This window comes from Talpa occidentalis, unplaced genomic scaffold (genome assembly GCF_014898055.3).
Source record: "Talpa occidentalis isolate TD23 unplaced genomic scaffold, MPIMG_talOcc4v2.1 talOcc4.4, whole genome shotgun sequence".
NCBI classification, from domain to species: domain Eukaryota; kingdom Metazoa; phylum Chordata; class Mammalia; order Eulipotyphla; family Talpidae; genus Talpa; species Talpa occidentalis.
The window spans coordinates 31,115,812-31,143,698 of NW_023604295.1; the positions used below are offsets into that span (position 1 = coordinate 31,115,812).

Below are 27,887 nucleotides of genomic sequence, written 5' to 3' on the forward strand. Positions count from 1 at the left end.
CTCTGAAGAGGGCGCAGTGGAGTCTGCAGTGAGAAACCGCGCCATCTCGGCCGGAGGTGGGAATCTGTCGTGTCCCCGCCCCAGGGCGGAGTGAGCTGGCCCGAGGCCCGCCCCCACGGCGACGCCTCGCGGAAGCGGCCTTTCGGGGCGGAAGTCAAGGAGCCCCGAGAGCTGGGCGGCGGAAATGGCCGTGCTGCCTGTCTGTGCGCATGCGTGATCCTGTACCTTCGCCGCCGCGCTGCAGGCGCCGTGTGTTTTACCTTCCCGTCTCCCTTTCTCCACGCGGGCGGGTGCGCGTACCCCGAGTTGTGGTCGCGCGCTCGGCCTTTCTGCTACCCGCTTGCCCTCTCACCATGGCGGGCATCCTGTTTGAGGATATTTTTGATGTGAAAGACATTGACCCGGAGGGCAAGAAGTTTGACCGAGGTAAGTAAGGTATGTAGGGGCGGCTTGGGGGACGAGGCTAACCTTCTCCTTCGGGACACGCCCCTGGGCCCCCAGTCCACCCAGCTCACGTGGCCTTCCCTACCGTCCCTGATGTAGGGACCGCCCTCCTGGGCATTTGATAGCGAAGAAAACTGAGGCTGCGGGCTTTCTCTGACTTCACATGAGCTGTGCCCGGGGCCTGGGTGGCCTGTTGTCATGGTTCTGGTAAGCTCCTGGCATCTTTCCGTTACCCACCCTGTGCGGACGCTGCACTGTGCACTCACATAGTATATGTTTATTCCTCCCAGAGTCTCCACGAGGTAGATAGTGTCTTACTCATTTTGCACCGAGAGGTTAGGTAACTTAACCCAGGATTGCAAAGCGAGTAATACTACTTCACAGCCTCTCTCTCTATATATTTATTATTTTTTTTAAAGGAGATTGATTTATTTATGCACACAAGAACTGGGGTACAGGCCAGAGGTGTGGAGGGTGAGAGGACCCACCAGAGACAGAGTGGGGAGCAGAACAGGCAGACTGACTGAAGTACACTGCTGAGGGGAGCAGTGGGCAAGTCAGGAGAGGTCTGCTGCGCCATGTGGGTTGCTCCCTGGCCAGTCGGGATCGAACTCGCGCTGCAGAGGATGCGATAGCTTCGTAGGTTGTGTCTTAACTCCTTGCGCCACCAGGGAGGCCCCCACAGACTATATTCTTGTATTGCCCTCCAAATATTTGACTTTTGTTAAGTCCTTCCTAAGGGTCAACTAGTTTGTATATATCTTTTTATTCTGTCATTGATCAGTTGTTTCTCCTTTGCCTGGAGGCTGATTTCAGTTTCTTCCAGTTAAACACCAATTCTTAAATGTCCCGATAATCCCCTCTGCACAGTTCCTGGCACAGAAAGATGAAGTCTTTGGATGAAATGAATAAGTTGCCCAAAGTCACACTTTTAACAATATTTTCCTGCAGTTCACATATTTCTTCCTCTCCCCCCAACCATCCTTTATACTCCTTTGGCTCTTTTCCTGCCCCACTTCCTCTTAACCTCAGAAACTTCACTTCATTTATTAGTGTTTGCTAGTTTTTATAAATATTTTGCTCTGTCCAGTAATTAGTTATGTAAATGTTTAATAAGGTCTTACTTGTTTTACTATGCAAAAATTCCCGCCAGCTCCTTCCCTTTTGTGGTAGGTGGCAACATTTTATCTTTCCTTATGACTGACTGGTATATATACCAAATCTTCTTAATCCTCTATTAGTGAGCACTTATGTTGTTTCCATGTCCTAACTAGTATGTAAATAGTGCTGCAATAAATATTGTTAAACATAATTTTTTGTGTTGATGGTTTCATGTCTTTCAGTGGGATTGCTGGGTCATATAAGATTTACATTTTTAGGGTTTTTTTTTTTAAGGGAAATCCACATTACTTTTCTAAATGACTACAGCGGTATACATTATCCAGCCTTCAGTGTAATAGTGTTCCTCTTCACATTCTCTCCCACACTTGCTGGGGGTATTTTAAATATGTGCCATTCTTATTGTGGTTTTGATGTGCATTTCCTTTATTAAAAGCAATGATGAACATATTTCCATGTGTCTTTTGTGCTTCTGGATATGCTGCCCATTTATTAACTTTTTTGATAAATTATATAAATTTAAAAACTATATCTTGGATAGGAAATACTGGTTGGTCATGTAATGTGTAAATATTTTCTCTCATTATTTGGAGCATATTTTTAATCTCCTTAGTTTGTTTCTTAATTACCTAGGTAGTCCTTGGATTTTTTTTTTTTTTTTGGTGGGACCCTTGCCTGCGGCAGGGGAATGAACCGCCGCTGCAGAGGCTGCCCGGCAGCCCAGTGCTCAACCGCTGCACCACCAGGGGAGGCCCAGTCCTTGGATCTTTTATTATTTGCTATCAGAGACCTTTGATTCTTTTCTGGGGATTCTTTTTGCTTGCCATAGTTTTTCTTCCTTTTCCTTCATGCATATCTAGTTCTGATTGAACCTGAACTTATTTGAGAGCAGATGAGAGGCCAGTGGATGCAGACTGGGTTAAATTGTGTGTTTTATTGCATATAATCCTCTAAGGTGGGGTTTGTAGGGTCTCTGTTGGGCCTGGTGATCAGCTCTGCCACTTTGATTCCTCCAGTGTCTCGACTGCATTGTGAAAGTGAGTCTTTCAAGATGGACCTCATTTTAGATGTGAACATTCAGATATACCCTGTAGACTTGGGTAAGTATTGAACACAGAAACAGCAGGATACTTTTTTCATTTCAGCTGTTCTTTACCCTCAGATATTGCTGTTATTTTCAGGTGACAAGTTCCGGCTGGTCATAGCCAGTACCTTGTATGAAGATGGTACCCTGGATGATGGTGAATACAACCCCACAGATGACAGGCCCTCCAGGTAAAGGAACACGGAAGTGATACTTGAAGTACATCTGAGGACTAAGTAGATAAGTGGTATAGAAAGAAAATTAATTAGTAGAATAAATGAGCTATCAGCATACTCTGAGTAACTTAAGGAAATATCTGCACTTAAGAATTCAAACAGCCATGTCTTTGTCCAGTGCAGTGATTGCATGCCTGGGAGCTGCAGTTTTTGATGGCTGAGGAAATGACCACTGAGTGATCTAGGCTGTGAGCCTTATGTCTTAGGAGGGATTTGGTGTGATGGAAAGGCTTTGGAGCCCAGAGAATTCAAATCTTAGGCTTACCACTTATTTGTTGAATAATGTTAACCTCTTTTGGCCTCATTTTCCTCACCAATAAAACAGAGATGATTATCTACTCCTAGCTCACAGAGTTGCTTGAGGACTAAATGATACCAAATTTGGAAAGTGTCTTTTAATATGTAGGCATATAGTTACCAACATTATAGCAGTTACCATTTTTTTAAAAAGGGCCTTTTATTATTAACTGCTTTTAAGAATAACTTTGCCACTGTTGTTCCATAGGGCTGATCAGTTTGAGTATGTAATGTATGGGAAAGTGTACAGGATTGAGGGAGACGAAACTTCTACTGAAGCGGCAACACGTCTGTAAGTTCCATTGTTTTGTGAGAACCCTTTCCTTCCCTTCTTATTTCCCTATTCTGAGAATTTGGGCCAGGCTCTGAAAATTTCGTCTGTACTCATGCTTCCCATGTTAAGTTCCTCTCCCCAAGCATGTCACATCTAGGAGTAACCCAGAGAGAAACTGTTCTAGGAATAGTTTCAATCTGAAATATAGTCTACTCCCTTTGCCGGGACCTTGGAGGCCAGTGGTCCAAATGAGAAACTGGTAATCTCGCTGTGGAAAGTGCAAAGGAAGATTGCTCCCCCATGAACCAAATGCAGCATTAAGTGATTAAACTGCTAGGCTTTTTGGTTTTGTTTATTTGTGTGTGTATTTTTTGCTCCTCTGCAACCTAATCCCTGGTTCTTTGGTTTCCCTGCTCAACTATTTTTTCCTTTTCTTTAAAATCTTATTAAAACAGTATGTGCCCTTTGTGAGAAATTTGAAAAATAGAGATGTGAAGAAGGAAAAAATTCACCTATAATTTCATATCCAGAGGAAACTTTTACATAAACATTTTTGAATATTCTAGGCTTTTTCTTGTGTGCTTTTTCCTTTGAGATCATGTTTGTTATGTTTTCTTCTGTTTGCCTAATGTTATGTAAAACATGTTTCTGCATGTTAGTTTAGAGCTTTTCCTAAGCACGTTAATAGCTGCATGACATTCCCGTACATGGAATCTGCATTCATTTGACCATTTCCCTTATGCTGGGCATGTTGTATTTTCCACTTTTGCTGATATAAAGAACACTGCCTAACACATATCTATGCATTTGTCTTGGTCAGAATTTTGGTTCCTAATGACAAAATGCCAGAAGGGTGCCTCTTTATTATGGCAAGGTGGAGAGCTGCTGAGTGGCAGCTGCTGCACCCCAAAGCTTAGACTCATGGGATTGGGCCTTCTGTTTCAGATCTGCCTATGTGTCCTATGGGGGCCTGCTCATGAGGCTGCAGGGTGATGCCAACAACCTGCACGGATTTGAAGTAGATTCCAGAGTTTATCTGCTGATGAAGAAACTGGCCTTCTGAACCACCCAGGAAGCCAACCTTGCTACTTAGTCTCTCAGGCCTTGGACAGTCACACAAGCCTGAGCAGTATTTGCTGTTGTTCATCTGTTCACTGTAGGTACATCTTGAGGTCACCTGCACTCCGTGGGGAACTAACTTGCCTGTGAAAGACATAGACCTGTGGAGGCCTTAAAAGGAATCAGAAGTTGTTTTGTGTATATGATTTTTTTTTTAAATTAAACTCTACTTTTTCAGACTCTTCTTCTCCTTTAATATTTTTTTAATTTAAAGGTTTTTTTTTTTTTTCCAATTTACCTACAGTGTATTATATTTCTGACCCACAGCTAGGTGATAGACATGTCAGTGTAGGCTCTATCTTTGCCTTTTGGTATCTGAATTCAGTATTATCTCATTCTCCTGGCTGACTATTCCCAACACTTATCCTCCAATGATTTTCTGTCCGGGAGAGAAAAATGTTGGCTCCTGAGGGCACCCTAGGCCCGGAAGATACCACCCATCTGGCATAGAATTTTGAATTGGCAAGGAGCCCTGCTCATGTCCTTCCAATACTTTCATTCTCTCAGGAAGTCAAATCACGCTGAGTTGAATGAGTCACTTGCATAGCCTGGAAATGTTCATCATTTTTATGAAAGCTTTGGGTGGAGGCTTTTAGACATAGGCATGAGATATGACTATGAGGAGAACTGGAAGAGTGTTTGGGTGGTTATGGGAGCAGGTGGAGGAGCTAGCTCTCGATTCTACATTCTAGTGGTGATCTAGAGGGGAGGGTAAGTGGTGGTTATTACCAGTGACACTGAACAGGGAACTGCTGCAGAGACCAGTGAAGTGGACAGGGCAGCAATATCAATGAGTTTGGCAGTCCAGTGGCAGTGCCCAGGACAATGCAGCAGCCTGACTGCAGTCACTAGCTTAAAAATGGAGGAAGAACACAGTTGAGGGAATAGTAATGCTTACAAGAGCTCCAGTATTGGAGCTGGCTCTTTAGCCCTGAACTTTGAGGTCTCTGAGGAGTTATATGGGACTCTAGTTTCCCCTGGGAAATTCAAGGTAATGATCCAGAAAGATTGTGACTGTGTGCTAAGCAGTTGTCTCTTTGATCTGGTTTTGCCTTGGGAGTTGGGCCTCCTGCTGGGCTGCCTGGGGTATTTCCTTCCCCATCATTTTCAGGTCTTTACATGAGGTGTTAGAAATGGTATTTAGGGAAATGGGTTGAAAATGGAGAGCCTCTGCAGGGGCGAGGAAAAGGTGTTTCTTTTGCCTTACAGTGAAGAGGGGTGGGGGGAGGGAAAGGCAAATAGGAGGTACAGTGGGGGGTTAGGATGTTATAGAGTCAAGTTTGGGGGGTGGGGCAGAGGACAGGTAAGGGTTGGAGAAAGATGCATTTAGGTTATATTAATTACCAGGGATAGTTTGTGGTGTAGCCTTCAGACTGGCCTAGCTGATTTGGAGTGACAGAAGAAAGAGAACTGGCCTATAGTTGGTTAAAGATAGAGTGTTCTGGTTCTAACAGTTTTGTGTTTTTAGGATATAGGGAAGAAGTAGAATCAGACAGTGATTTGGGAATGGGTTAGTTCTTCAACAGGTGCAGATTAGTGCACACTGAAAAAGCTCAGGAATTGTTCACAGTTGCCGTGGAGAAAGTCAAATGCCAATTTTGGCTGTCTGGAACTTGCTGGCTACATCTTACAGTTTTGTCATCCTTGACTTTCATCTGTGCTAAAAACCGGTCCCTTTGGCATATCTTGTCATGAACGCTCTTTTGTGTCCCATAAAGTTTCATTTGATCATTAGATTTAACCTTCAGTGTTTCAGTAATTTCCACTTACCATTCCTTTGACTACATGCTGGAATTTGTAGTGTGGATGAACTGGTTTTCTCCCTTGCAGAAATTGACACCATCCAAGATTTGAATAACCCTTTTGAGCATTGTGCACTTGGTGGTTCCTTCTCCATGGCAACTGTTCTGTTCGTGGTGGGAGAGAGGACACCTGGAGATGTCTGAATTGGGACCCCCACCAGGAAATTTGACTTTCTACTTAGAACTTTCACTGTTGATATATTTACTTCCTAGGGACTTGGAACTTCTCCCTGAAAAGTAGAATCCTGAATGATGTATTGGACATTGTACCCCACTGGGGAGAATACAGGCTGTAGACTAATGTCAGCCTAGGGTGTTGCTTTCCTGCTTACAGACTGTGAAACCACTGGAAACTCCTGGCTCTTCTGCCTACATGGTGGCCTTTTCTCTCCTTTTTGGGGTGGGGGATGGAGAAAGAGAAGCTTCCTTAGTTTTCCTACTGGGGCCTTCAGAGGTAGCACTGACCTTTGCAAGGGAATTTTTGTTTTGGGCAATAAAAACATCTTCCTTAAGCACCAAGAGGGTATTTACTTGCAAAGCTCCATAAGCCTGTCTTCTTTTCTACACGTCCTCCAGCAGAATTTATGGTGGTTATATGGGGTCACTTTTTGGGTACTATTGAATACCTTTACTTCTGGGAACTGGGAAATGAGCCTTCAACCTAGTACTTGACTTGTGCTTGTCTCTCCTGCTGAGTGAGCCCTAGGGGACTCTTGCCACTTCCTGCACTTCCCCCTGACCTCCACAGGGGGGAGGCAGGAACCCATGCTTGGTGAAGCTTCCTGCTGAGCTGCAGAAGCCCCTGCTATTTGCTCAGCTGTCACATCCAAGACTTGTCTTGACTGAACTGTCTGCACAGCTTTATCTGGGGTGTGAGGCTCTCTTAGGCTTCCTGTTAGCTTTCTTTTTTTTTTTTTTTTTAAGGGGTGGTAGGGGTGGAGAGTGTGTGTAGGTGGAAACTATTCACCCCCCCACCCACTCCCCCCAGAAGAAAATTTTTCCCTTGCTTTCTTTGGATTATATTTCTTTGGGTTCTCTCATTATATGTATAAGTTCAGGTTTGACTACTGTGTAGGGACAGCGTTCCTGAAAGACAACTTCTCATTAACTTCTGAAGAGTGGGGCCTCCCTGGTGGTGCAGGGGTTAAAGACAGCGCTATCAAGCTATTGCCAGCCACTGCAGCAAGAGTTTGATCCCCAGCAGGCCAGGGAGCAACCCACATGGCACAGCAGATCTCTCCTGCCTCGGCCGCTGTTCCCCTCAGCAGTGTGTTTCAGTTGATCTACCTGTTCTGCTCCCCACTCTCTCTGGTGAAATTTCTCACCCCCCCACATCTCTGGCTTATACCCCAGTTCTTGTATGCATAAATAAATCTTCAAAAAAAAAAAAACAAATTTCTTAGGAGTAAGGAGCTCCTGAAAAAAGGAGATCAAAGTCCCATTGAAAATGATAGTAAAAAAGGGTCTCCCTGGTGATGCAGCGGTTGAGCGCTGGGCTGCGAAGCTGCCTGCAGCCTCTTACAGCTCTGGTTCAATCCCCTGCCTCCAGCGAGGGTCCCACATGGAGCGCAGACCTCTCCTGCCGCCCGCTGCTCCTCCCCTCAGCAGTGTATTTTGTCAGTCTGCCTGTTCTGATTCCCCACTCTGTCTCTGGTGAATTCTCTCACCCTCCTGTGCTTCTGACTGTGCCCAGTGCTTGTATAAATAAATAAATAAATGAAAGAATAGTTTAAAAAAATTTAAAAAAATAAAAAGAAAATGATAGTAAAAAGACAACCTTAACTTCTGAACAAAAAACCAAACTCCTCTCTGATACAAGGTTAGTCTCTATCTCTATTCAGAGACCAGGCCGGTGTAGGCCTCTGCAGGGTTATTTTATGAAAAAGAGCATGTAGAAAGTTAGTAAGTTGTATATTTATGCCGAGAATAGACCAAAGATAACTAGCTGCTCTGGTGAATATTATTGATAGTTTAAAAAAATAGCTTCTGAAGTTTTATAATATATAGTGAAAAATGATCCCTTTTTCTGTCCTGGGTATCCCTCCTTGCCAGGACTTGGGGTTCAGGTGAAAGCAGGAAACCTGGTATAGCTGCAGTTGCTTCTCAGGGCTCCACATAAGGGAATTATACATGGGAGACAATGTGGATATCGGCAGTACACGAATACCTCACTCTTCCTGAGACAGATTCTGGACGTGAGGGTGGGCTGTAGTTAGAAGAGGACTGGCAGTGTTGGGCACAGTAGCAGAGGGGTCATGAAGTGGTTGGAGCTGGCCCATGGGGGTGGGCAAGGTGGGTGAAGGAGAGAAAAGTGTATATAGTCCAGTAGGAGGATGGGTTGGAGAAGAATAATATCCAGGCTGGAAGTTAGGTGTTGGGGAGCCTGTGTCCAAAGTTCCTCGAGGAATGTTCACGAGTCCTAGGGCCCTGGGAGATGGTCCAGGAAAGAGTCCATGAGTTCCATTCAAGGGTCCGTGTGTCCTGTTCAGGTGTCCAGAGATTTGGTCTAGAGACCTGAAGGTTTGGTTCAGTAGACCAGGAATCCTGGCTCTGAATCCCTGCAGCCTCTTCAGAAACCCAGGGCCAGTAGTTCTGGCTAAGACACTGGAATTTGTCTCCAGCAATCCAGAAGTCCTGTTTGGGAGCTTGTTCGATGTGAGGAACAGAGAGGTACCGCTTGGGACATCTGTGGTGGGTAGGGTCCGCTTGGCACAGAGAGTGGGTCCTACTACAAGCAGCAGGAAACGCACTTTTCCTCGCAGCAGTTGTTGGAAGCTCAGGAAGAGGGCACTGGGATCCTTGTGAGCTGTGGTCCTGCCCTGTGGAGGAAGCTAAGGGCAGAGGATGGGCCTGAGGCTAGAGCCCTGGGCCATCTATGCCTCTCTTGATTGCATGGGAAAGGTAGGGTACCAATACCCAGGTTTTATGGCTGAGAGGCAGCACTTCGTGGTAAGTCAGATCTTCCACCCTCAAGATTCCTAGAATTTCCCTTTCTTCCCTCTGCTCTTCTAAGGGACTGAGCCAGAAACGGACAATTTCTATAGTTCCCTTGACTGGGGATTTACCTGGGTTCCAATGAGACCTTGCAGGGCACCAAGGAGGAGGCGGACCTGTCCAGAAAGCTGTCCCAGGAGGGATGAGAGGCAAGTGGGCCCCACTTGTTCCCGTGCTGCCATTACTCCCTCCAGCAGAAGGGCTGCTGCTCCTAGGACATCCTGTGCCTTGGTCTGCTCCTGGGAAAGAAATGGAAGAAAGAAGTGGACTACTTCAAAGGGCATGCTCATAGCGGGTGGGGAGCCTCTAGGAGTAGCCAGCAGAATGAATCATAGGAGCTGGGAATTGGACAGGACCAAGGTCCCACCCTGCACAGGAATTCCTTCACAGTCTCCCAACAATTGGTCATCAGCTTCTGCTTGAACAACTCAAGTGTCCAGTAACCCGGCCTGATCTTACACTGCATTTCAATCAGAAAAGTTCTTTCTTTTTGTCTTACACTGTGCTGGCATCTACTGTATTAAAGCTTTTACCTCTTGGTTATTGTGCTGTAAATCTCTTTCCACTACATAACCTTAGGATCATTTATTTTTAAAAACTTAATGAAGAGATGGGCCTCCCTGGTGGTGCAAGGGGTTAAGATGCAACCTATGAAGCTGTCCACAGCCACTGCAGCACAAGTTCGATCCCCGGCCAGGGAAATACCCACATGGCGCAGCAGACCTCTCCTGACTTGCCTGCTGCTCCCCTCAGCAGTGTATTTCAGTCGTTCTGCCTGTTCTGTTCCCCACTCTGTCTCTGGTGAATCCTCTCACCCCCCACACCTCTGGCCTGTACCCCAGTTTTTGTATGCAAAATAAATAAATCTTTCAAATAAACTTTATATAGAAGTGAGAACATCATAAAGATCATAAAGACAAAGGGAAGATGCCTTCTGATAAATGACAGCTGGATCAACAAGGGATGCCCTGGAACTGCCCTTCCTTCTGTGTGCCATCCCCCTGGAAGATCTGAGAGAAGAAAGGGGATCTAGAGGGTAAAAGACTTAACCTTCCAAGGAGTGCTTTCGAGTTGCAAACTAAAGTACTTGCTAAGCACAAGCCTAACTTCTCTCCCAGCTAATCAGACAGGCGCTTCTTTTAAAAAAAAAAAAAGAAAAGAAAAAGGGGTGTAGGCCAGATGTGCAGGGGAGAGGATTCACCAGAGACAGAGTAGGGAGCAGCATAGGAAGATCCACTGAAATACACTGCTAAGGGGAGCATCGGGCAAGTCAGGAGAGGCCTGCTGCACCATGTGGGCTAGCTCCCTGGCCAGGATCAGATGGAACTATTGATAGCTTGATAGCGCTCAGACTTTAACTTCTGCGCTACCAGGGAGGCTCCCCCCCTTTTTTTTTAACCATTCTTCATATAACATGTTTTCTAACCTCTCACTGGGCTGCCTCCTCCATCTAGATATATGCTAATTTAACACAGTCCCTCTGAATAACATAGCAAGTTTACAGAAGGATGTCTAGTACTCAGCCCAGTACTTTTAAGTGCAGTCACTCAGAATCAAGGAATATATAGGAATATTCCACAATGTGGATCCCAAACATCTGAAGCCACCTAAAATCACTGAATCAGGACCTCCCTGGTGGTGCAAGGGGTTAAGTCGCAGCACTATGAGGCTATTTGCAGTCACTGCAACATGAGTTTGATCGCTGGCCAGGGAACTGACCCACATGGTGCAGCAGACCTCTCCTGTCTCGCACACTGCCCCCTTCAGCAGCGTATTTCAGTCATTCCGCCTTTTCTGTTTCCTACTCTGTCTCTGGCAAATTCTCTCACCCCCCTGCACCTCTGGCCTGTACCCCAGTTCTTGTATGTATAAACAAATAAATCTTTAAAAAAAAATCACTCAATCACTAGTTTTTAAAATAGCTGCTCCAAAACAAAACAAAACAAGAACTTTTTTCCTACCATCCTACATCAATAATATTACATGGTAAGGTTGGGGTCAACTTAACCCTTCCAGATCTTCTTCTCAGTAACTTTTAGGGCTAGAAGTTTGAGGGAAGTAGGGACATCATGACCTGAAGCTAGAATAGGACTTAATCACTTTACACATGTAGAATTTGTTATGTCTCTCTGTTAAATTTCATCTTTCTTTTGATCTAGTGTTTCAGCAATTTGAATCTTAATCTGTCTTTTGTTATTTTAGCTCTGCTTCCCAGCTTTGTGTCATCTGTGGATAACAGATCAGTGTTACTTCACTAATCTAAGAAGTCTAAATGGGCATAGTTCAAAGGAATGGCTACAAGAGACTTCTATTCAGCTTTTCATGGTATTCAGCTTTTAATCTATTTAACATACTGGCATGACAAACTACCATCTTGTCCAGAGGATAAATCATCATAGTAGAATATAGATTGTGTTAGGGTGGCCTAGTTGAAGGTGTGATTTTTTTGGGGAATTCAGAACTTTGAAGAATCCATAGGAAGCATTAGGATACAGAAGAACACAGGACTTAAGGAAATCCAGGGAAGGGATGGCTTTCTTACCGTCTGGGTTTTCCATTCTCCCAAGCTAAAGTCCACAGCAGGCAGCAGGACAGGTGTAGACAAGGGGTTAACATCGGGGCACTGGCTCTGTTGAAAATATTGGGGGGTGGAGGGAGCTGAAATAGAGAGGTCTGGTGGCCCAACGGCCAGAATAGATTCCATAAGTAGTATATTCAGACCAGAGCTTCGAAAAGAGGACTTGACTGCAAATCATCATCTTTGTCAAGGAGCAGTAATCAGGAAGTAGTGGTCTTACTAAAGTCACTATTTATTGGAAGAATAGTGATCGCATCAGTGAGCGAGGAAGTAATGGGAGTGAGGGTATCTTACCAGTTAAATGGAGAGAGGGGAGAGTGCTTGGGGATTCTCACCAGTCTGCCATGAAGAGCATGGGAGTCACGAAGCATTTTATTTAGGAGTCGGGGGTCACAGACGGGAGGAGCCGGGCTGGACAGAGTTAGTCTTGCAGTTAGGAGAAGCATAACCACGAGGAGCAATTCTTAGATGAGGAGAGGTGAAGTCGAAAGGGGTGGATAAGGAAGAAATCATTGTTGGGTGGGGGTCCAGGAAACCCTGTTTAGGACCCAGACCTGAAATCTAGGAATCTGCCCTCAGACACCTTATTCCTGGGAGATTGGGTTTCCCCAGCCCTCCCCAGAAGCATATCTCTTTCCTTTCCCCTTTACCAGTTATGATTTGTCCCTGGGTCCCTCAAGTGTCTTACCAGTCAGCTCCATTCTGGCTCGGCTGTCTGTCTGGAGTGGCTCCCTGAATGGGGCCTCTCCCCTGAATCCTTCCTGGGGCCATGGAGGCGGCTTGGGCTCTTATACCTCTGGGCAGAGTAGGGTGGGGCACAGGTGGGCCAAGTGTCTGGAATCTATCCTGAGGAGGGTCTGGAATCTATCCTGAAAATGACAAGAATGAGGAACATTTAATCAAGTTTTAAGAAAAAGATTCTGCCTGGGGGAAAAGATGCTGGGAGGGCTTGAGATGCTGACCAGCCTAGAACTACTAAAGCTCTGACTATTGAACTCTCTTCTCTGTCAGAGTTCCTTGTCGAATGACAGGGGTCTTCCTGCCCTCTGTTGGGAGCAGCAGGACAGGATATGTGCACACACGTCTTGACTGTCCTCAGAGTTTGAACAACCTTGCTTGTTTGGGTGGAGAACATTTGGGATGGGAACAAAGAATGGAAGTATTATGACACAAGCCCGGGGAAGAGAGTAGAAAACAGGATACAGGACCAGGATGAGCAAACATGTATAATGTATTATTAAGGGGTAGCCTAGGGAATGGGGTTGAGGTGGGGATTTGGGCAAAAATGAAACTGGACTAGTAAGAGGTCGATGATTAAAAGGTTAAGAGAAGGTGGTGTCAGAGAAGCTAACCTTCCATTTCTTTTTTACACCCCAACACCCCAACCTTCCTCCCCACCAATAAAGCCTCTTGGAGTTTTCTTTTGCATTCCAAGTTCTGAAATACCTGATTATCCAAAGCAAAGAGATGGGCTAGTAGTACTGACACTTCCTTTCTGAGGCAAGTTGGCCAGGATGAACACCTGCTGAGTCAGGTGATGACCATTTTACAAGGCTGAGCGCACCTTAGACACCCACCATGTCTGTCCCGTAGCCTGCATGCACCCTTTCCCCTGCCCCCTCTGCAGGCCCTTCCGGTTCCTTCCCAGGGCCCCCCACATGGTTTCCTCCTTCTTTCACAAGTTGTGCAAAGAAGCCTGCACCTGATTCAATATTGGGATTTCCTGTAGGTCTGTCAACATGCTCGGGCCCTCCTCCCATTACCCTCTCCTTGGGCTCTGGTTTGCCTGACCCAGCTTCTTCCCACCGCCCCAGGATTCAGAACTTTACCATAACCGATAACCGAGGAATGACTGGGTAAAATGGGGACTGGGGCTGTGTCCATCTTGGTGCTGTGTTCCCCAAGCCCTAAATGCACCTCTTTTCTTATTCTCTCCCTGGGTTAATGGCCCTTTTCTTTAGGGTCAGCCCGGACTGTGCTGTATTCCACCAAATCTGATCAGTCCCACAGAACCCAGCACCCCACCCCCTACCCCTGCTCTGTCCTGCTCCTCCCATTCTGGGAAGGCTACACTCTTCTCGACAAAGGTCAGTGCCTGTAGGTTCCAGTTTGCCTGCCCCTCCCCCAGCTGAGAGCCCAATTCCTCTTTGCTGTCCTTCCTACCCTCGCTTAACTCCAAAGACTGCTGGCCACTCACCAGGCAGAGAAGGGTTCCAGGACCTAGGTGCAGAGCAGGCGGCACTCTGGGGAGCGGATGGGTAGGAAGACATGTGGCGTTGGGGCATAGCCCCTCCACGCAGTGGGGTCACAAGCCTGCCCAGGCCACTTCTGCCCAATCAGAGAGCAGGGAGCCACCAGACACTGGCGAGGGCCCCCGGAAGTGACGCCTTCTCCTCCCACCCTCGCTGGACCTGGAGCCCCTGTCTGGACCATGGTCCACTAGCAAAGCCCAGCTCCACCACCCCCATACACCACAGGGAAGTTTTGAATAGAAGGATCCGTCTTTTCCTAGGAGATGGGAAATCTGGGACCTGCTTGGGGGTAGGAGATGGGAGGGGAGCCGAGGTTTGTTTCCAGGAGGAATCTGGCAGGACATTTTTGTCCCAGGAGAAGAGGCACAGAGTCTAGTTTTAGATTGGTAGGTTTTCCAGTTCCCGATTGTCCAAATTTCTTTTCCCTAGATAGCACACCTGCGCTGAAATCCAGCAGGACTCTTGCTTTCCTGCTTTTCTTGCCTATAGCTCCCTAGAGGGTCCGGTCTTAGTCCCCTTTCCAAGTGGTTATTACCTGTCTTAAAGAATGACACTGTCAGGGCTCAGCGTTATGGGGAAAGGGTTTGGACAGTTTAAGAGAACTGTGAGGTGAAGGGTGTGTGTGCTGAGCTCAGGTGCTCCTCTGCTGGGGTCCACTGGCCCAGACAGCTAGGCCCACTTATCTCTGTGCCTGTGCCCTCCTCTGCGTGCCCATTCTTTCTCCTTCTTCTGTATCCCACCATTACATGTGACAAGAGGAATAACCAGGCCCATGTGTCCCTCTCTTAGGAAAGACAGCTGCTGAACCTCCCCCGCAAATACCTCCCGGCCCCCCTCTTCCTTTGGCCCTGCTTGGCTCTAGTTCTTTTGCTTTCCCCTCAACCCCAGTCTCCCCACAGTCTCTGTCCTCAGGGGCCTCCTGGCCTGACCTTGCTCCCATCAAACCCCTCCTCCCCCCAGTTCTTCCTCAGGCTCTCTCCTGCTCCTCCTCCCAAGGATGGGGCTGTCTGCTTAGGAGTATGGCCTAGATCCCGGAATTCTCCAGTTCAGCCAGACGAGATGCCTCCCAAGATTAGGAAGGAGGGTGCTGGGGTGGTTGGGAGGCTGGTGGGCCTGTGGGGGTGGGAGGGGACAGGGAGGCAGTCATGACCGGGAAGCTAAGACAAAGGAGGTTGGGGGTGGAGAGGCTGAGGGTCCCCTGGGTGGAGGAGAGCACAAGAAGGCATGTCAGACTGGACACAGTGATGGTTGGCTGGGCCTGGAGACAGGTAACAGCAGGGAGGGAAACATGTCACCAAACAGAAATGGGACACCGCCTGTTGCTGGCTAGGTCTCTCTCCTTGGGGGAACAGGAGAGTGAGGCCAGACCTCTAAAGAAGAGGTGGGGACTCTGCTGGGCAGTGAGAGTGGGTGGTGTGGAGTTTGAGAGGTGCCGCGGGCCCAGAGTCAGGGGAGATGGGTTGACAGGCCTTCCCCGAACGTTGTCATCCTTAAGGACAAGTCTTCACCCTTCCGGCAGGAAGGCCCAGCCTCTGCCCCTCCCTGGCCTGGGGCTCCAGTCCCGGGGCGTCCACGCACCTCCGGGTCCAGCCGCCCAGGGGCGGCCAGCAGCGGGGGGCTGCAGACCAGCCTCTCCTCCCTGCTTCGCGCCCCCTGGTCCCTCCCCTCCCCCTAGACCCCCCTTCCCCGCCGGGCCCCTCCCTTCCCCCCTGCCCCTCCCTCCCCTCCCCCACGAGCGATCCGGGCCGCGGCGGCTGGGCCGGACCCCCCGGGCTCAGCCCGGCCCCTAGCCGAGCGGCCGCCGCCGCCCCGTTTGCTGAGGAGGAGGCCCCCGGCCGGGGCGCCGGGCGCAGGGCATAAAACGGGCCCGAGCCGGCGCCCGGGGCACGAGAGCCGCGCACGGCCCGGGTCAGCGCCCGCCGGCTCGCGCTCCCCCGGCCGCCCCTGCCGCCCCGCCCGGCCCGGCCCGGCCCGGCCCGGCGCCGACTCCGCGGCCGCCCGGCGAGCCCCTCGCCGCACTGCCCCGGCCCCGGCCCCGGCCCCCGCCCGCCGCGCCGCCCCGGCCCGGCCCGCCTCCCGCCGGCCCGCTCCCGGCGGCGCCCGCCTCCCGCCGCGCGCCCGCCTCCCCAGCTGTCCCGTCCGCGTCATGCCGAGCCGCCCGGCCCCGCCGGCCCCGCGGCTGCTCCTCGGGCTGCTGCTGCTCGGCTCCCGGCCGGCCCGCGGCGCCGGCCCCGAGCCCCCCGCGCTGCCCATCCGGCCCGAGAAGGAGCCGCTGCCCGTTCGGGGAGCGGCAGGTAGGTGGGCGCGCTGGGGCCGGCGCCGCGGGGAGCCCGACGCGGGCGGAGTCCGCGCCGGCCGGAGGGGGCGCCGGGCGCAGGTGGCTGGGCTCGCGGGCCGCCCGGGGGGTGGGCGGGGGCCGCCGGCGCGGGTGCCCGGGAACCCCAGGCCCGGCCGGCGGCGCCCTGGGCGGGCACCCGGCGGAGCAGGACAGCGGCCGTCAGCCAAGCCCGTCCCCGCAGGCTGCTCCTTCGGCGGGAAGGTCTATGCCTTGGACGAGACGTGGCACCCGGACCTGGGGGAGCCCTTCGGGGTGATGCGCTGCGTGCTCTGCGCTTGCGAGGCGGTGAGTGGACCCCGCCGCCCTGGCCCCGACCCCCGCGGGCTGGGGCGCGCTGGGATCGTGAGACCGAAGCGTGGCTCCCAGCTGCGAGGAGAAGGAAGCGTCTGCAGATATTTGGGGTATTTTTCTGGCGCCCCCTTCAAGTCTCAGGTGTTGGCTATAATTGAGCACCTACTGTGTGCCAGGCTCTATGCCAATTCCATTTCTTCTGTTTCTCACTGAACTCCTGTTAGAACTTGCTAGATTGTTAGCCCCCCTCTTCCAGATAGGGAACCTGAAGCCCAGAGTGGCTAAATAACTTGGCTGGGGTCATGCAGCTTGCAAGTAGCAGAACTGTCTGACTCTGTCTTGGTCTCGTGATTCTTGCTCCCGTGCCCTTGGGTCCTCCCCTATCCATTGTGGTACCCCCCCATCCATTGGGTCCCGTGCCCTTGGGTCCCGTGCCCTTGTTCCCGTGCCCTTGGGTCCCCTCCCATCCATTGTGGTGCCCCCCCCACCCAGTGGGTCCCCCCCCCCATTGACTTCTTCCCCTCCCTCTGTTTTCTGGTCTTCTTGAGTAGCCTCAGTGGGGTCGCCGAGCCAGGGGCCCAGGCAGGGTCAGCTGCAAGAACATCAAACCTGAGTGCCCAACCCTGACCTGTGCGCAGCCGCGCCAGCTGCCTGGACACTGCTGCCAGACCTGTCCCCAGGGTAAGGCTTGCTCCTGCATCCTTGGTCCTGAGCCATGCTGATAGGGCAGGTGGAGGGCCGACTAGTCCTCCCAGTGCCCAACTGAAGCCTTTGTCCCCATCCTCCCTGCGCAGAGCCCAGCGGTTCAGAGAGGCAGCCGACAGGCCTGGCCTTCGAGTATCCCCGGGATCCTGAGCACCGCAGCTACAGCGACCGTGGGGAGCCAGGAGCTGAGGATCGTGTGCGTGGAGAGGGCCATACCGGTAGGCTGGGGTCAGGGGTGGGGTGAGGAAGGAAGGGTTGGGATTGTAGTTGGGACTGGGCGGCTGCTGCACACGATGCTACTAGGGACTCTTCCTCCCCTCCCAGACTTCGTGGCGCTGCTGACTGGGCCGAGGTCGCAGGCCGTGGCTCGGGCCAGAGTGTCGCTACTGCGCTCCAGCCTCCGTTTCTCCATCTCCTACCGGCAGTGAGAAAGGGGAAGGAGAAACCAGGGGTCAGATGGGGGCGGGGGAGGGAGAATTGGGAGAGGTTGGAGGAGCTGTTCTAGCCCAGGCTCAGAGTTCGGCTTCACTGGACCTCTTATTCCCAGGCTGGACCGTCCCGCTCGGATCCGCTTCTCAGACTCCAGTGGCAGCATCCTGTTTGAACACCCTGCTGCCCCCACCCAGGATGGCCTGGTGAGACGATGACATTTATGAGTGCTTATCCAGTCTGGGCACAGTGCTGACAGTGTGCTCCGCACTGCCTCCATTGGTCCTCACAGCAGTGCAGTGGGAGGAAGGCATTGACATTATCATGGCCATTTTACAGATGAGGGAACTGAGGCTCAGTAGCAGCTGTGATTTGCTCAAGGTCCCACAGCTAGTAAGTGGTGGAGCCAGGATTTGGCCCCAGGCATCTGGTTTCAGGGCCCCTTCTTTAGCTTTCGAGGAGGGCCTGGGGGCTCCTTCCCATATTCCTTCCTCACCAGAGCTGGGCTTCTCAGGGCCTGTCCCGCTTACTGTCTGAGTAGGGCCTTCTTGTCTCTCTGCTCCAGGTCTGTGGGGTGTGGCGGGCAGTGCCTCGGTTGTCTCTGCGGCTCCTTAGGGCAGAACAGCTGTATGTGGCACTCGTGACACCCTCTCACCCTTCGGGGGAGGTCTGGGGGCCTCTCCTCCGGCACCGGGCCCTGGCTGCAGGTGAGGGGAGCAAAGGGCCCCTGGATGTGAAATTCTGAGTCTTCTTTATCCCTAGGAAAAGAGTGGGCGGAGGAGAGGACTTTATGATGAACTCTTATGATCTTCCCTCCCTCCAGAGACCTTCAGTGCCATCTTGACCCTAGAAGGCTCCCCCCAGCAGGGTATAGGTGGCATCACCCTTCTCACTCTCAGTGACACAGAGGACTCCTTGCATTTTTTGCTACTCTTCCGTGGGCTGCTGGAATCTAGGAATGGGGGTAAGTGGATGAGGCAAGAGCCTGTGAGAGAGTTGGGAGAACATCTAGCTCTCAGAGTGTCCACACGTGTGACCATTGCAGGGCCAGCCCAGGTTCCCTTGCGGCTCCAGATTCTGCACCAAGGGCAGGTGTTGCGAGAGCTCCAGGCCAATGCCTCAGCTCAGGTGAGTGAGGATCTGGCTCTTGCTGTTACCATCTCTAGTCTCTCGCTGCTGCCCACCGTACCCTGCTCTGTCCCCAGGAGCAGGGCTTTGCTGAGGTGCTGCCCAATCTGACAGCCCAGGAGATGAACTGGTTGGTGCTGGGGGAGCTGCAGATGGCCCTGGAGAGGGCAGGTGGGCCAGGGCCACGTATCAGTGGACACATTGCTGCCAGACAGAGCTGTGATGGTGAGTCTGGGTGGGGCCTGGCAACTGGGCACACAACTGAGAGGCCAGACAAGCACAGGGAGGGGCCAGGGTATGAATGGGAAGGATCCTGGGGACTGAGGAGATGAACAACCATAAGGCTAACCTGCCACTATCTGTCTTGCCCCACTGCAGTCCTGCAAAGTGTCCTTTGTGGGGCCGAGGCCCTGAACCCAGTTCAGACGGGTGCAGCCGGCTCAGCCAGCCTTATACTGCTAGGAAATGGCTCCCTGATCTACCAGGTAAGAGTCAGGGCTGCAGGAGCTGGGGGGGCAGCAGGGCAGCTGGACAGGGCGGGAGTCGACCTTCAGTGGTTCAAGCTTCAGGCCATCCCTGCCATTCCAATTTGTCCTCCAACCCTGCCCACCAGGTGCAAGTGGTAGGTACAGGCAGTGAGGTGGTGGCCATAACACTGGAGACGAAGCCTCAGAGAAGGAACCAGCGTTCTGTCCTGTGCCACATGGCTGGACTCCAGCCTGGAGGACGCATGGTGAGTGCTTCAGGTAGACATGAACCCCAGGACCCCAGAACTACAAGGTGGGGGCTGTGGGAAGCCAGGTGGGAAGAACAGTGATCATGCATTTGCTCAGGGGTGTTCTTATTGACGTGTTGATTCACTGGACACATATTTAGTGAGGTTTAGGCTAGGGTCTGGAGTGCAAAGAAAATCAGCTGTGAGCCCTGTTCTCAGTAAGTGCATGTTGGATGGCAGGATTTAGACACCAGTGTGGCAGGTCATGTAATTGGACCATGTTACAGGTGATAGCATGTGACAGCACCGAGCTACTCATTGTGCCTTCTCTGGTTGCTTACTTATATTATTTTTGGCCCTCAGAGTACCCATTTTATAGATGAGGAAGTGAAGGATCAGAGAGATTAAGTAACTCCTCCAGGCTGTTACATAGGTAGGCAGTGACAGAAGGGACTTGAACGTGGGCCTGCAAGGTTCTTATCCAGTGTTACCTGTGTGTAGAAGTGTGAATGCGTGGTGGGGGTGTGTGAAATGTGGAAAGGCTTCAGAGTCTTGGACTTGTGTGAAAGCTGAGGAGGGGTGCAGCAGGGATCTGGTGGGGTACAGTTAAAGCTTACCCTTCTCTGCCCCCCAGGCTGTGGGTGTCTGCCCTGGGCTGGGTGCCCGAGGGGCTCATATGCTGCTGCAGAATGAGCTGTTTCTCAACGTGGGCACCAAGGACTTACCAGACGGCGAGCTGCGAGGGCATGTGGCCGCCCTGCCCTACAGTGGGCACAATGCCCGCCATGATAGTGAGTGCCTCAGGGTGCCTGCCCTTCGTGTCCTCTAACCTGTCACTCAAGCATGTGAGGGATGGTGCCAGAGAGCCAGATCCTGGCATGTCTTTGTCTGTGCCCGGGTTCCAGGTTGGCATCTGGAGACGTTGGGGATGTAGCCGGTAACCCTGCTGGGAGAAGTGTTGTCATGGGGCAGGGGTCTGAAACTCGCTGCTCCTAGGCCTCGGGACATTGCCTGCCAGCTCATAGACTCCTTGTTGGGGGAGATGGGGAATTCTGGGATTGAGCAGCTGCTCCAAGCCATCATCTCATCTGTCACCTCTTCTCTGTTGGACCCAGTGCTACCTGTGCCCCTGGCAGGAGCCCTGGTGTTACCCCCTGTGCAGAGCCAGGCAGCAGGTCATGCCTGGCTCTCCTTGGACACTCACTGTCACCTGCACTATGAAGTGCTGCTGGCTGGGCTTGGTGGCTCAGAACAGGGCACCGTCACTGCCCACCTCCTTGGGCCTCCTGGGATGCCAGGACCCCGGCGGCTACTGAAGGGATTCTATGGCTCAGAGGTGAGGACGCAATGTGGGGTGCGGCTTGGAAAATATCTGTTTTTTAGCATGAAGGGCTCTGTGGGTCTGTGGAGAGGGAAGCTGGGAGCAGGCAGCCTGGTGTGGCAGAACTGGCTTGGACTCAGGACTCAGACAGACCTGGGTGTGAATCTCACTCAGCCTTTTGTTATCCATTCTCTTTCTTGAATCCTCCTTTGGTGGGACCCCTTGGATAGCATGTAATGTCCCGGACTATTGAGGGGTAGGTGGAATGAAGTGGGGTGGGTTGCCATGGACTTGTGGTCACATAGACCTGGCTTCTGGGCTCCCCACCATTGCTAATGGCTTCGTGACCCGGGAGCCATTAAACTTCCCTGGGTCTTAGTTTCCCCCTCTGTGAAATGAGTAGGCTCGGTCTTAGGCTGCCTTGTTCCCATCTCACATCCTATCTAATCACAGGCCCAGGGTGTGGTGAAGGACCTGGAACCTGAGCTTCTACGGCACCTGGCAAAGGGTACTGCCTCTCTGCTGATCGCCACCAAAGGGAGCCCCCAAGGGGAGCTGCGAGGGCAGGTAGGCAGGTAGTGTGGGCCAATGGGGATGGTTCAGAGTTTGGTGGCACTGTGTTCCCTTGTTCTAGTTCCTTGCTCTCTCTGACTCCTGAGGTGGTAGTACCAAACTCCCTGACTGGTTGGGAGGATGTAGTCAGACAAAGTTCAATATGGAGCTGGCAGCTAACACCTCTGTCCCTGGCAGTGGGATGATTGCTGTTACTAGTAGTATCCTCTTGGGGTGCAGGGATGATCAGGAGCCCAACGTGTGTGTCTCAGGTTATCTGGTCGCTGATGGAGACTCAAGGGGGAGCCTGGATGCTCCCTCACCCACCTTTCTTCCCAGGTGCACATTGCCAACCAATGCCAGGTGGGCGGCCTACGCCTGCCAGCAGCGGGGGCTGAGGGGGTGCCAGGGGCTCGCGATGCGGTGGCAGCCGCATTGCCCGCACTGCCTGCTGTATTAGGCCCGGACAGCCCTGTGCCCGCCAAACCCAGCGGCCCTGGGAGGCCCCGAGACCCCAACACCTGTTTCTTCGAGGGACAGCAGCGCCCCCATGGGGCTCATTGGGCACCTAACTATGACCCACTGTGCTCCCTCTGCACCTGCCAGGTAGGAGGCCCTGGATGGGTGCACTGGGAGCTGGGGTTTGGGCCAGGGTGCCTGGGAATCCCAGTCCACACCGTTCTCACCTCTCCCTGCAGAGACGCACAGTGATTTGTGACCCTGTGGTGTGCCCTCCGCCCAGCTGCCCAAGCCCTGTGCAGGTTCCTGACCAATGCTGCCCTGTGTGCCCAGGTGAGTGCCCTGAGTGTCTGCTGGTGGGAGAGGAGGCTCTAGGGAGGGAAGGAGGAGGATGACCCTTTGCTTTCATTTTACCTTTGACTCTGTAGAGAAACATGATGTCAGAGACCTGCCGGGGCTGCCAAGGAGCAGGGATCCTGGAGAGGGTGAGCTGGAAGTGTGTGTGCAGGGTTGGGGAATGCAGGGGAGTGTTGGGTGGTTCCAGAAGTGAGGCAGAAAGGTGAGAGTGTGTATGGGGGGGTCGGGAGGGGGCACAGGTTTCAAGTGGCACCTGATAGGCTTTGTTAGAGTTTTTGGCCCAGGAATGGGTCCTGGGGTTTGACTAGCGTGGGGTTGGCCTGAGCTTCAAGCCTTGGTTGTGGGCCCAGCTAGTGAGTTCAGTACTAATGGCAGCTGGGCACTGTCCCCCACCAGGCTGCTATTTTGATGGTGACCGGAGCTGGCGGGCAGCGGGTACCCGGTGGCACCCCGTCGTGCCCCCATTTGGCTTAATTAAGTGTGCTGTCTGCACCTGCAAGGTATGGCTGCCCAATCTTCTCTGGTGCCATAACCCAGCCGGGTCTGCAGAGATGGGGAGGGGGCTTCCAGGAGAGGAACACCCATCCTTGGTGAGGAGAACTCAAAGATGAAAGTAATTTGAGAAAAGTCCTTTGGGCTTTGCCAGTTGGCTTCCTGTAGGAGAGGGCAGGGGTTGACTTGGGCATGATTTCTAGCCCTGCCAGCTAACTCATGCCCTGTAACCTTGGGCACTTTCTGTACCTTCCCGAGTCTCACTTTCCTCTGTGATAAGCAGATATGATAGCACCTACCTGGCAGGGTTACAATGAGGATTTGAGTTAGGGTATATAAAGCACCAGCCCAGGGCTTCTGAGCAAGAGGCCATGCATCTATTACATTTGAGGTATGGGAAAGAAGAGGGAGAAAGCAGGAGGCTTATGTGCTCCCCTCCTTCCTGACACCCCTCACTCAATGGATCCCTACAGGGGGGCACGGGAGAGGTGCACTGTGAGAAGGTACAGTGTCCCCGGCTGGCCTGTGCCCAGCCTGTCCGCGCCAACCCCACTGACTGCTGCAAACAGTGTCCAGGTGAGGGGGGTGGGCACTGAGGCCTCTTGGGGCAGATAAGGTCCTTTACTTCTTTGTCCTGGGTGAGGGTGGATGGAAGGGACTTCTCAGATAATTCAGCATTTATTGAGCACTGCTTTGTGCCTAGCCTGGGGCCAGGGCTCTAAATGGAAAGACTGTGCATGTATTATGGGCTTTGTTGGGTTCCAATTCCTGCCCCATCCATCCATCCATCCATCCATCCATCCATCCATCCATCATCCATCATCCATCCATCCATCATCCATCCATCCATCCATCCATCCATCCATCCGAATCCAAATTTATTACCTACTAATTGCCAGAAGCTGCTAGGTGCTGGAGATTCAAAGGCAAATAAAACCTGGTGGCTCTCACAGAGCTCACTTCTACTGACCGCGGTCTCCTTCCCTCCCTCCTTCCTTCCCTTCCAACAGTGGGGTCAGGGGCCAGACCTCAGCTGGGGGATCCCATGCAGGCCGATGGGCCGAGGGGCTGCCGTTTTGCGGGTCAGTGGTTCCCAGAGAGCCAGAGCTGGCACCCCTCTGTGCCCCCCTTTGGGGAGATGAGCTGTATCACCTGCAGATGTGGGGTAAGTGGGGAATGGGGATTTGTGTGCGGTGGTCATTAGGGGTTGAGTCTGGAGTGGGAAGGCCTTCCCAGAGAGGGCAGGCTCCCTGAAGTAGCTGAAGGCCTCTTGCCCCAGCACCACTGGGGATCCTCAGAATCTGCTCTGTCCCGCACCAGGCAGGGGTGCCCCACTGTGAGCGGGATGACTGTTCTCTGCCTCTGTCCTGCGCCCCAGGGAAGGAGAATCGCTGCTGCTCTCACTGTACACCCCGGCGGCGTAAGTGGGCAGGGCCAGCTCCTGTGGACTGTGGGATGAGCCTGGGAGGGGAGGGGCATCTGATTGTGCCCGGATCAAGGCCATCCGCTTCATAATGGCCATTCCATTCCAACCCCGCAGCAGCTTGGTGCACTTGTTATTTTTTTTAAAGATGTATTTATTTATGCATACAAGAACTTGGGTACAGGCCAGAGGTCTGGGGGGGTGAGAGAATTCACCAGAGGCAGAGCGGGGAACAGAACTGACTGACAGAAATACACTGCTGAGGGGAGCAGCGGGCGAGACAGGAGAGGTCTGCTGCGCCATATGGGTTGCTCCCTGGCCAGAGATCGAACTCGTGCTGCAGTGGCTGCGGACAGCTTCATAGGTTGCGTCTTAACCCCTCGTGCCACCAGGAAGGCTCTGCACTTGTTATCGATTTCCTTTTCTTTATAAATGGATTCCCGAAACTCAGAAGAATTAGGCGACTAAACGGAGGTTGCACAGCTGGTATGTGCTGACTTGCTAAGAAAACTCTGACCTTTCTGGGACCAGAACAAAGTCATTCTGCTCCGCCCTCCATGCCACCCCATTTCCCTTTCCTTCTCCAAAGTCCACGCCCTTCTCTCTCCAGCAGTCCCAGAGACCAGGACAGTTCCAGAGCTGGAGAAAGAAGCTGAAGGCTCCTAGGGAGCAGCCTGAAGGCCACATGACCAAGAGGATCGGATCTGGGTCGGGGGAAGGAATGGCACTGAGGACCTGCGTTTTCCTGTGGGAAATCCAGTGCCTTTGTCTCCTCTTCTCTCTCCCACACTACCTCTGGGAACCACAACTCCACAAGGGGGAGGGGCAGCCAGGGCAGACCAAGGCCATGTCCACTCCAGCTCCTGCCCTGTCACCCTCTGGCCTCTGCCTTGGAAGCCCAACCTCTTCCCTTTTGTACATAATGTCACTGGCTTGTTGGGATTTTTAATTTATCTTCACTCAGCACCAAGGGTTCCCCCACTCCACTCCTGCTGCCCCTGAGCTGAGCAGAGTCATTATTGGAGATTTTTGTATTTATTAAAACATTTTTTTTCAGTCTTTGGACTAAAGGTTGTCTCTGTGGCCAGGGATCTGAGTGGGCCTGAGAGGAGGAGGGGAGAGAGAGGAACTCTGTCTCCAGGGGCCACTGTCTGACTCCCGGGGGGAGAGAGAGGAGACCTCGGAGGGGTCAGGCTAAACAGCAATTGACTGGCATGCCTGGATTCCACAGAGGGACTTGGCACTGCCTTAAGATGGACTAGAGCCGCAGCGCTCAGGCAGCCCAAAGCAGGATTGTGACTCAAGTTCAGTTTCCACTGGCCCACCGAGCTGGCATTTTCACTGACCCCATATTTGAAGTTCCAAAGAGAGAAACAAAAGTCTCCCTAATCTCTTCCTTCTTTGTCTGAAGTGAGGCAAACACTCTCCTGTTACTCCTCTTTCATGGAAGCTAAGTGGGGCAAACTGGATCACAGTGGATTGGAATCAGCCCTGGTCCAGTTCTTGACTGAGCTTGTCTTGAGAGAAAGTGAGGTACAGAATAAACTACGATGCCTCGCCCCATTCTCCCATTAATGCCATCAGCAACTGGACATTTTTTAAAAAGATTTATTTATTTATGCATACAAGAGGTGGGTTTAGGCCAGAGGTGCGGGGGATGAGAGGATTCACCAGAGACAGAGTGGGGAACAGAACAGGCAGACTGACTGAAATACACTGCTGAGGGGAGCAGCAGGCGAAACAGGAGAGGTCTGCTGTGCCATGTGGTCCAGCTCCTTGGCCAGGGATTGAACTACTGCAGTAGCTGCGGATAGCTTCATAGTGCTGACGCTTAACCCCTTGCGCCACCAGGGAGGCCCATTTTCACAGACCTCCCAAGCTTGAGGGAAAGGAGTCTCAGGATAGAGAGCTCACAAGTTGATGTATTTGCAGATCTAGCGCATATAAATGATGTGGGATGAATGAGGTCTGGTAGGATACAGGCAAAGGGCAATCATAACCTTATTTAGGGTTAGGCATGACTTGTGTGCTGAAAAAAACCCATAGAAGCATGAGTTCCAGTTCTGCTGTCAACTAGCTGAGTTATACAACCTCTCTCATTCCTTTCTGTAAAGCAGATAGGTCCCTCATAGATTCCATCAGTGTTGGTGTCATGCAGCTCCGGCCCGGCACGCACTCGTCGGAAAGGGGCTTGAGTGAGCCGAGGTAGCATTTCTAGAACTGGTTTGTAACTGAAGACAGGGAGAAATCTGGAGAGAAGCGTGACAATGGGCTTCAAGTGCCTTGAGTGTGAGAGCCCGCTGAAGCCCAAGGGGGACTGGGGAGGCCACGCTGGGGATAAAGGAGTGAGGAGGGTGGGATAGTGGGACTCTATGCAGAGCCCTGCTGGATCATGAGGGTCAGAGAAGAAAAAGAGCAGGTGGGAAACCAAGTACACCTCTCCACATCTGGTGTCAGGGAGGCTTTGGCCCAAAACTGGAGGGACTGGCAGAAGTGACCTTCCTGGTGGGGAGTTTGCCGGCGAGAAGGGTTGAGAAGGGAAACTGATCTTTAGATTTAACGTGATGTGCATGAGACTGGAGGGAGGGTAGAGGCAGTTGGCACCCACCGTGTGGTGTGGTGGGCTCCAGGAGGCACGGCTTACCCTGAGAGCTGTCACTGCAGGCATGTTCCAGAGCAGGGCTCCTTGGAAGTCAGCTGAGCCAGTGGATGCAGGCAGAGTACTATTCTCCTGAGACAAATGTCCTTTCTCACCCCAGCCTCAGTTCCAACCAATGCCAGCCAGTCCACAGGCCCCACTGGAGCCCCAGGGATGGCGACGAGGGGTCCAGTCCTGTCTCAGCCTCACACAGCGTGGAAGCCCTGGCCTGTGGAGGCCTCAAGAGGGCACCCCATGCATTCCTCTTTAGGCAGCTGCATAACCTCAGAAAGCCTTTCTAAAAAACAAAAGCAAACCAAAAAAACCCTAAAACAACAACAAAGCCTGAGAGAGAGTATTTTTAGTGTCTCACAACAGTTGCTGGTGGAATTTCATACTCCATCTCTGAGCCTGAGGTGTGTCAGGTCTTCTACTTTGCAGGGGACTTCCCTGGGCCCTTGAGCTACTCCAGCAGAAAGAGATGGAAGGGAATACACAGGGGCCCTGTTTGGCTGGAGGAGAAATGTGGTGGTTCCAATGTAAGGATCAGTTTTGCAAACTCCTTTACATACAGTTCTTCACTTTGCACTTTCTACTTGTGTACCTTTTGTGTTCTGTAGCAGCCCCCCCTTGCCCATCTTTTATATGCCAAGTTCAGAATTTGCTGTTCAGGGATGAACAGCTACAGGAGTTATCACTTGGTGGCGCTGCTGGCAGCCCCAGTGCACCTTGGGCAAGTCGTCAGAGCAGCATCTCCGCAGGTATTTGAATAATTTAAGGCAATGAGTTAAGAAGGATACTTTTCGAATCCTGGCCTTAGGCCAGTGAAGGTGCTTCTGG

At 51.9% G+C, this 27,887-nt stretch overlaps 3 protein-coding genes across 7 annotated transcripts; 2 read left to right on the forward strand and 1 right to left on the reverse strand.

Annotated features, from left to right (window-relative positions):
- Positions 1 to 198: 198 nt before the first annotated feature.
- POLR2H (RNA polymerase II, I and III subunit H) lies at positions 199 to 4,747 on the forward strand. Of its 3 annotated transcripts, none has more exons than XM_037525214.2 (5): positions 200 to 426; positions 2,580 to 2,663; positions 2,745 to 2,838; positions 3,389 to 3,472; positions 4,400 to 4,747. In XM_037525214.2, exons 1-5 carry the CDS (start codon positions 210 to 212, stop codon positions 4,515 to 4,517), a joined length of 597 nt encoding a protein of 198 aa, XP_037381111.1. In that variant the 5' UTR covers positions 200 to 209; the 3' UTR covers positions 4,518 to 4,747. The 3 variants fall into 3 exon arrangements, with proteins under 3 accessions (XP_037381112.1, XP_037381111.1, XP_037381114.1); XM_037525217.2 differs by having other exon boundaries at positions 394 to 435; XM_037525215.2 differs by lacking the exon at positions 2,580 to 2,663 and having other exon boundaries at positions 199 to 426.
- Positions 4,748 to 8,331: 3,584 nt separating this feature from the next.
- Positions 8,332 to 15,022, reverse strand: THPO (thrombopoietin). The gene is made up of 7 exons (XM_054700415.1): positions 14,638 to 15,022; positions 14,145 to 14,190; positions 12,636 to 12,816; positions 12,283 to 12,410; positions 11,912 to 11,998; positions 9,441 to 9,608; positions 8,332 to 9,206 (listed from the first exon to the last, which is right to left on the reverse strand). The coding sequence occupies exons 3-7, from the start codon at positions 12,646 to 12,648 to the stop codon at positions 8,544 to 8,546; spliced, it is 1,059 nt and encodes a 352-aa protein (XP_054556390.1). The 5' UTR covers positions 12,649 to 12,816; positions 14,145 to 14,190; positions 14,638 to 15,022; the 3' UTR covers positions 8,332 to 8,543.
- Positions 15,023 to 16,345: 1,323 nt separating this feature from the next.
- Positions 16,346 to 25,487, forward strand: CHRD (chordin). Of its 3 annotated transcripts, XM_037525219.2 has the most exons (23): positions 16,346 to 16,493; positions 16,719 to 16,822; positions 17,380 to 17,509; positions 17,623 to 17,751; positions 17,858 to 17,957; positions 18,081 to 18,168; positions 18,528 to 18,669; positions 18,786 to 18,926; positions 19,008 to 19,090; positions 19,168 to 19,315; positions 19,469 to 19,575; positions 19,704 to 19,823; positions 20,440 to 20,596; positions 20,921 to 21,141; positions 21,580 to 21,693; positions 22,018 to 22,284; positions 22,377 to 22,470; positions 22,566 to 22,622; positions 22,891 to 22,994; positions 23,460 to 23,562; positions 23,997 to 24,151; positions 24,307 to 24,406; positions 25,020 to 25,487. In XM_037525219.2, exons 1-23 carry the CDS (start codon positions 16,346 to 16,348, stop codon positions 25,073 to 25,075), a joined length of 2,868 nt encoding a protein of 955 aa, XP_037381116.1. In that variant the 3' UTR covers positions 25,076 to 25,487. The 3 variants fall into 3 exon arrangements, with proteins under 3 accessions (XP_037381116.1, XP_037381117.1, XP_037381119.1); XM_037525220.2 differs by lacking the exon at positions 16,346 to 16,493 and having other exon boundaries at positions 16,754 to 16,822; positions 25,023 to 25,485; XM_037525222.2 differs by lacking the exons at positions 16,346 to 16,493; positions 23,460 to 23,562; positions 25,020 to 25,487 and having other exon boundaries at positions 16,754 to 16,822; positions 24,307 to 24,345.
- Positions 25,488 to 27,887: the final 2,400 nt, after the last annotated feature.

Coding starts and splice junctions, on each gene's coding strand:
- POLR2H (XM_037525214.2), top strand. CDS start 210: ATGCGTGATCCTGTACCTTCGCCGCCGCGCTGCAGGCGCCGTGTGTTT. Junction 2,839..3,388: donor ACAGATGACAGGCCCTCCAG/GTAAAGGAACAC, acceptor GTTGTTCCATAG/GGCTGATCAGTTTGAGTATG. Junction 3,473..4,399: donor ACTGAAGCGGCAACACGTCT/GTAAGTTCCATT, acceptor CTTCTGTTTCAG/ATCTGCCTATGTGTCCTATG.
- THPO (XM_054700415.1), bottom strand. Junction 11,999..12,282: donor ATGCTCTTCATGGCAGACTG/GTGAGAATCCCC, acceptor TATTTTCAACAG/AGCCAGTGCCCCGATGTTAA. Junction 9,609..11,911: donor GAGAATGGAAAACCCAGACG/GTAAGAAAGCCA, acceptor TTTCTTTCCCAG/GAGCAGACCAAGGCACAGGA.
- CHRD (XM_037525219.2), top strand. CDS start 16,346: ATGCCGAGCCGCCCGGCCCCGCCGGCCCCGCGGCTGCTCCTCGGGCTG. Junction 18,927..19,007: donor GCTGGAATCTAGGAATGGGG/GTAAGTGGATGA, acceptor TGACCATTGCAG/GGCCAGCCCAGGTTCCCTTG. Junction 21,694..22,017: donor AAGGGGAGCTGCGAGGGCAG/GTAGGCAGGTAG, acceptor CTTTCTTCCCAG/GTGCACATTGCCAACCAATG.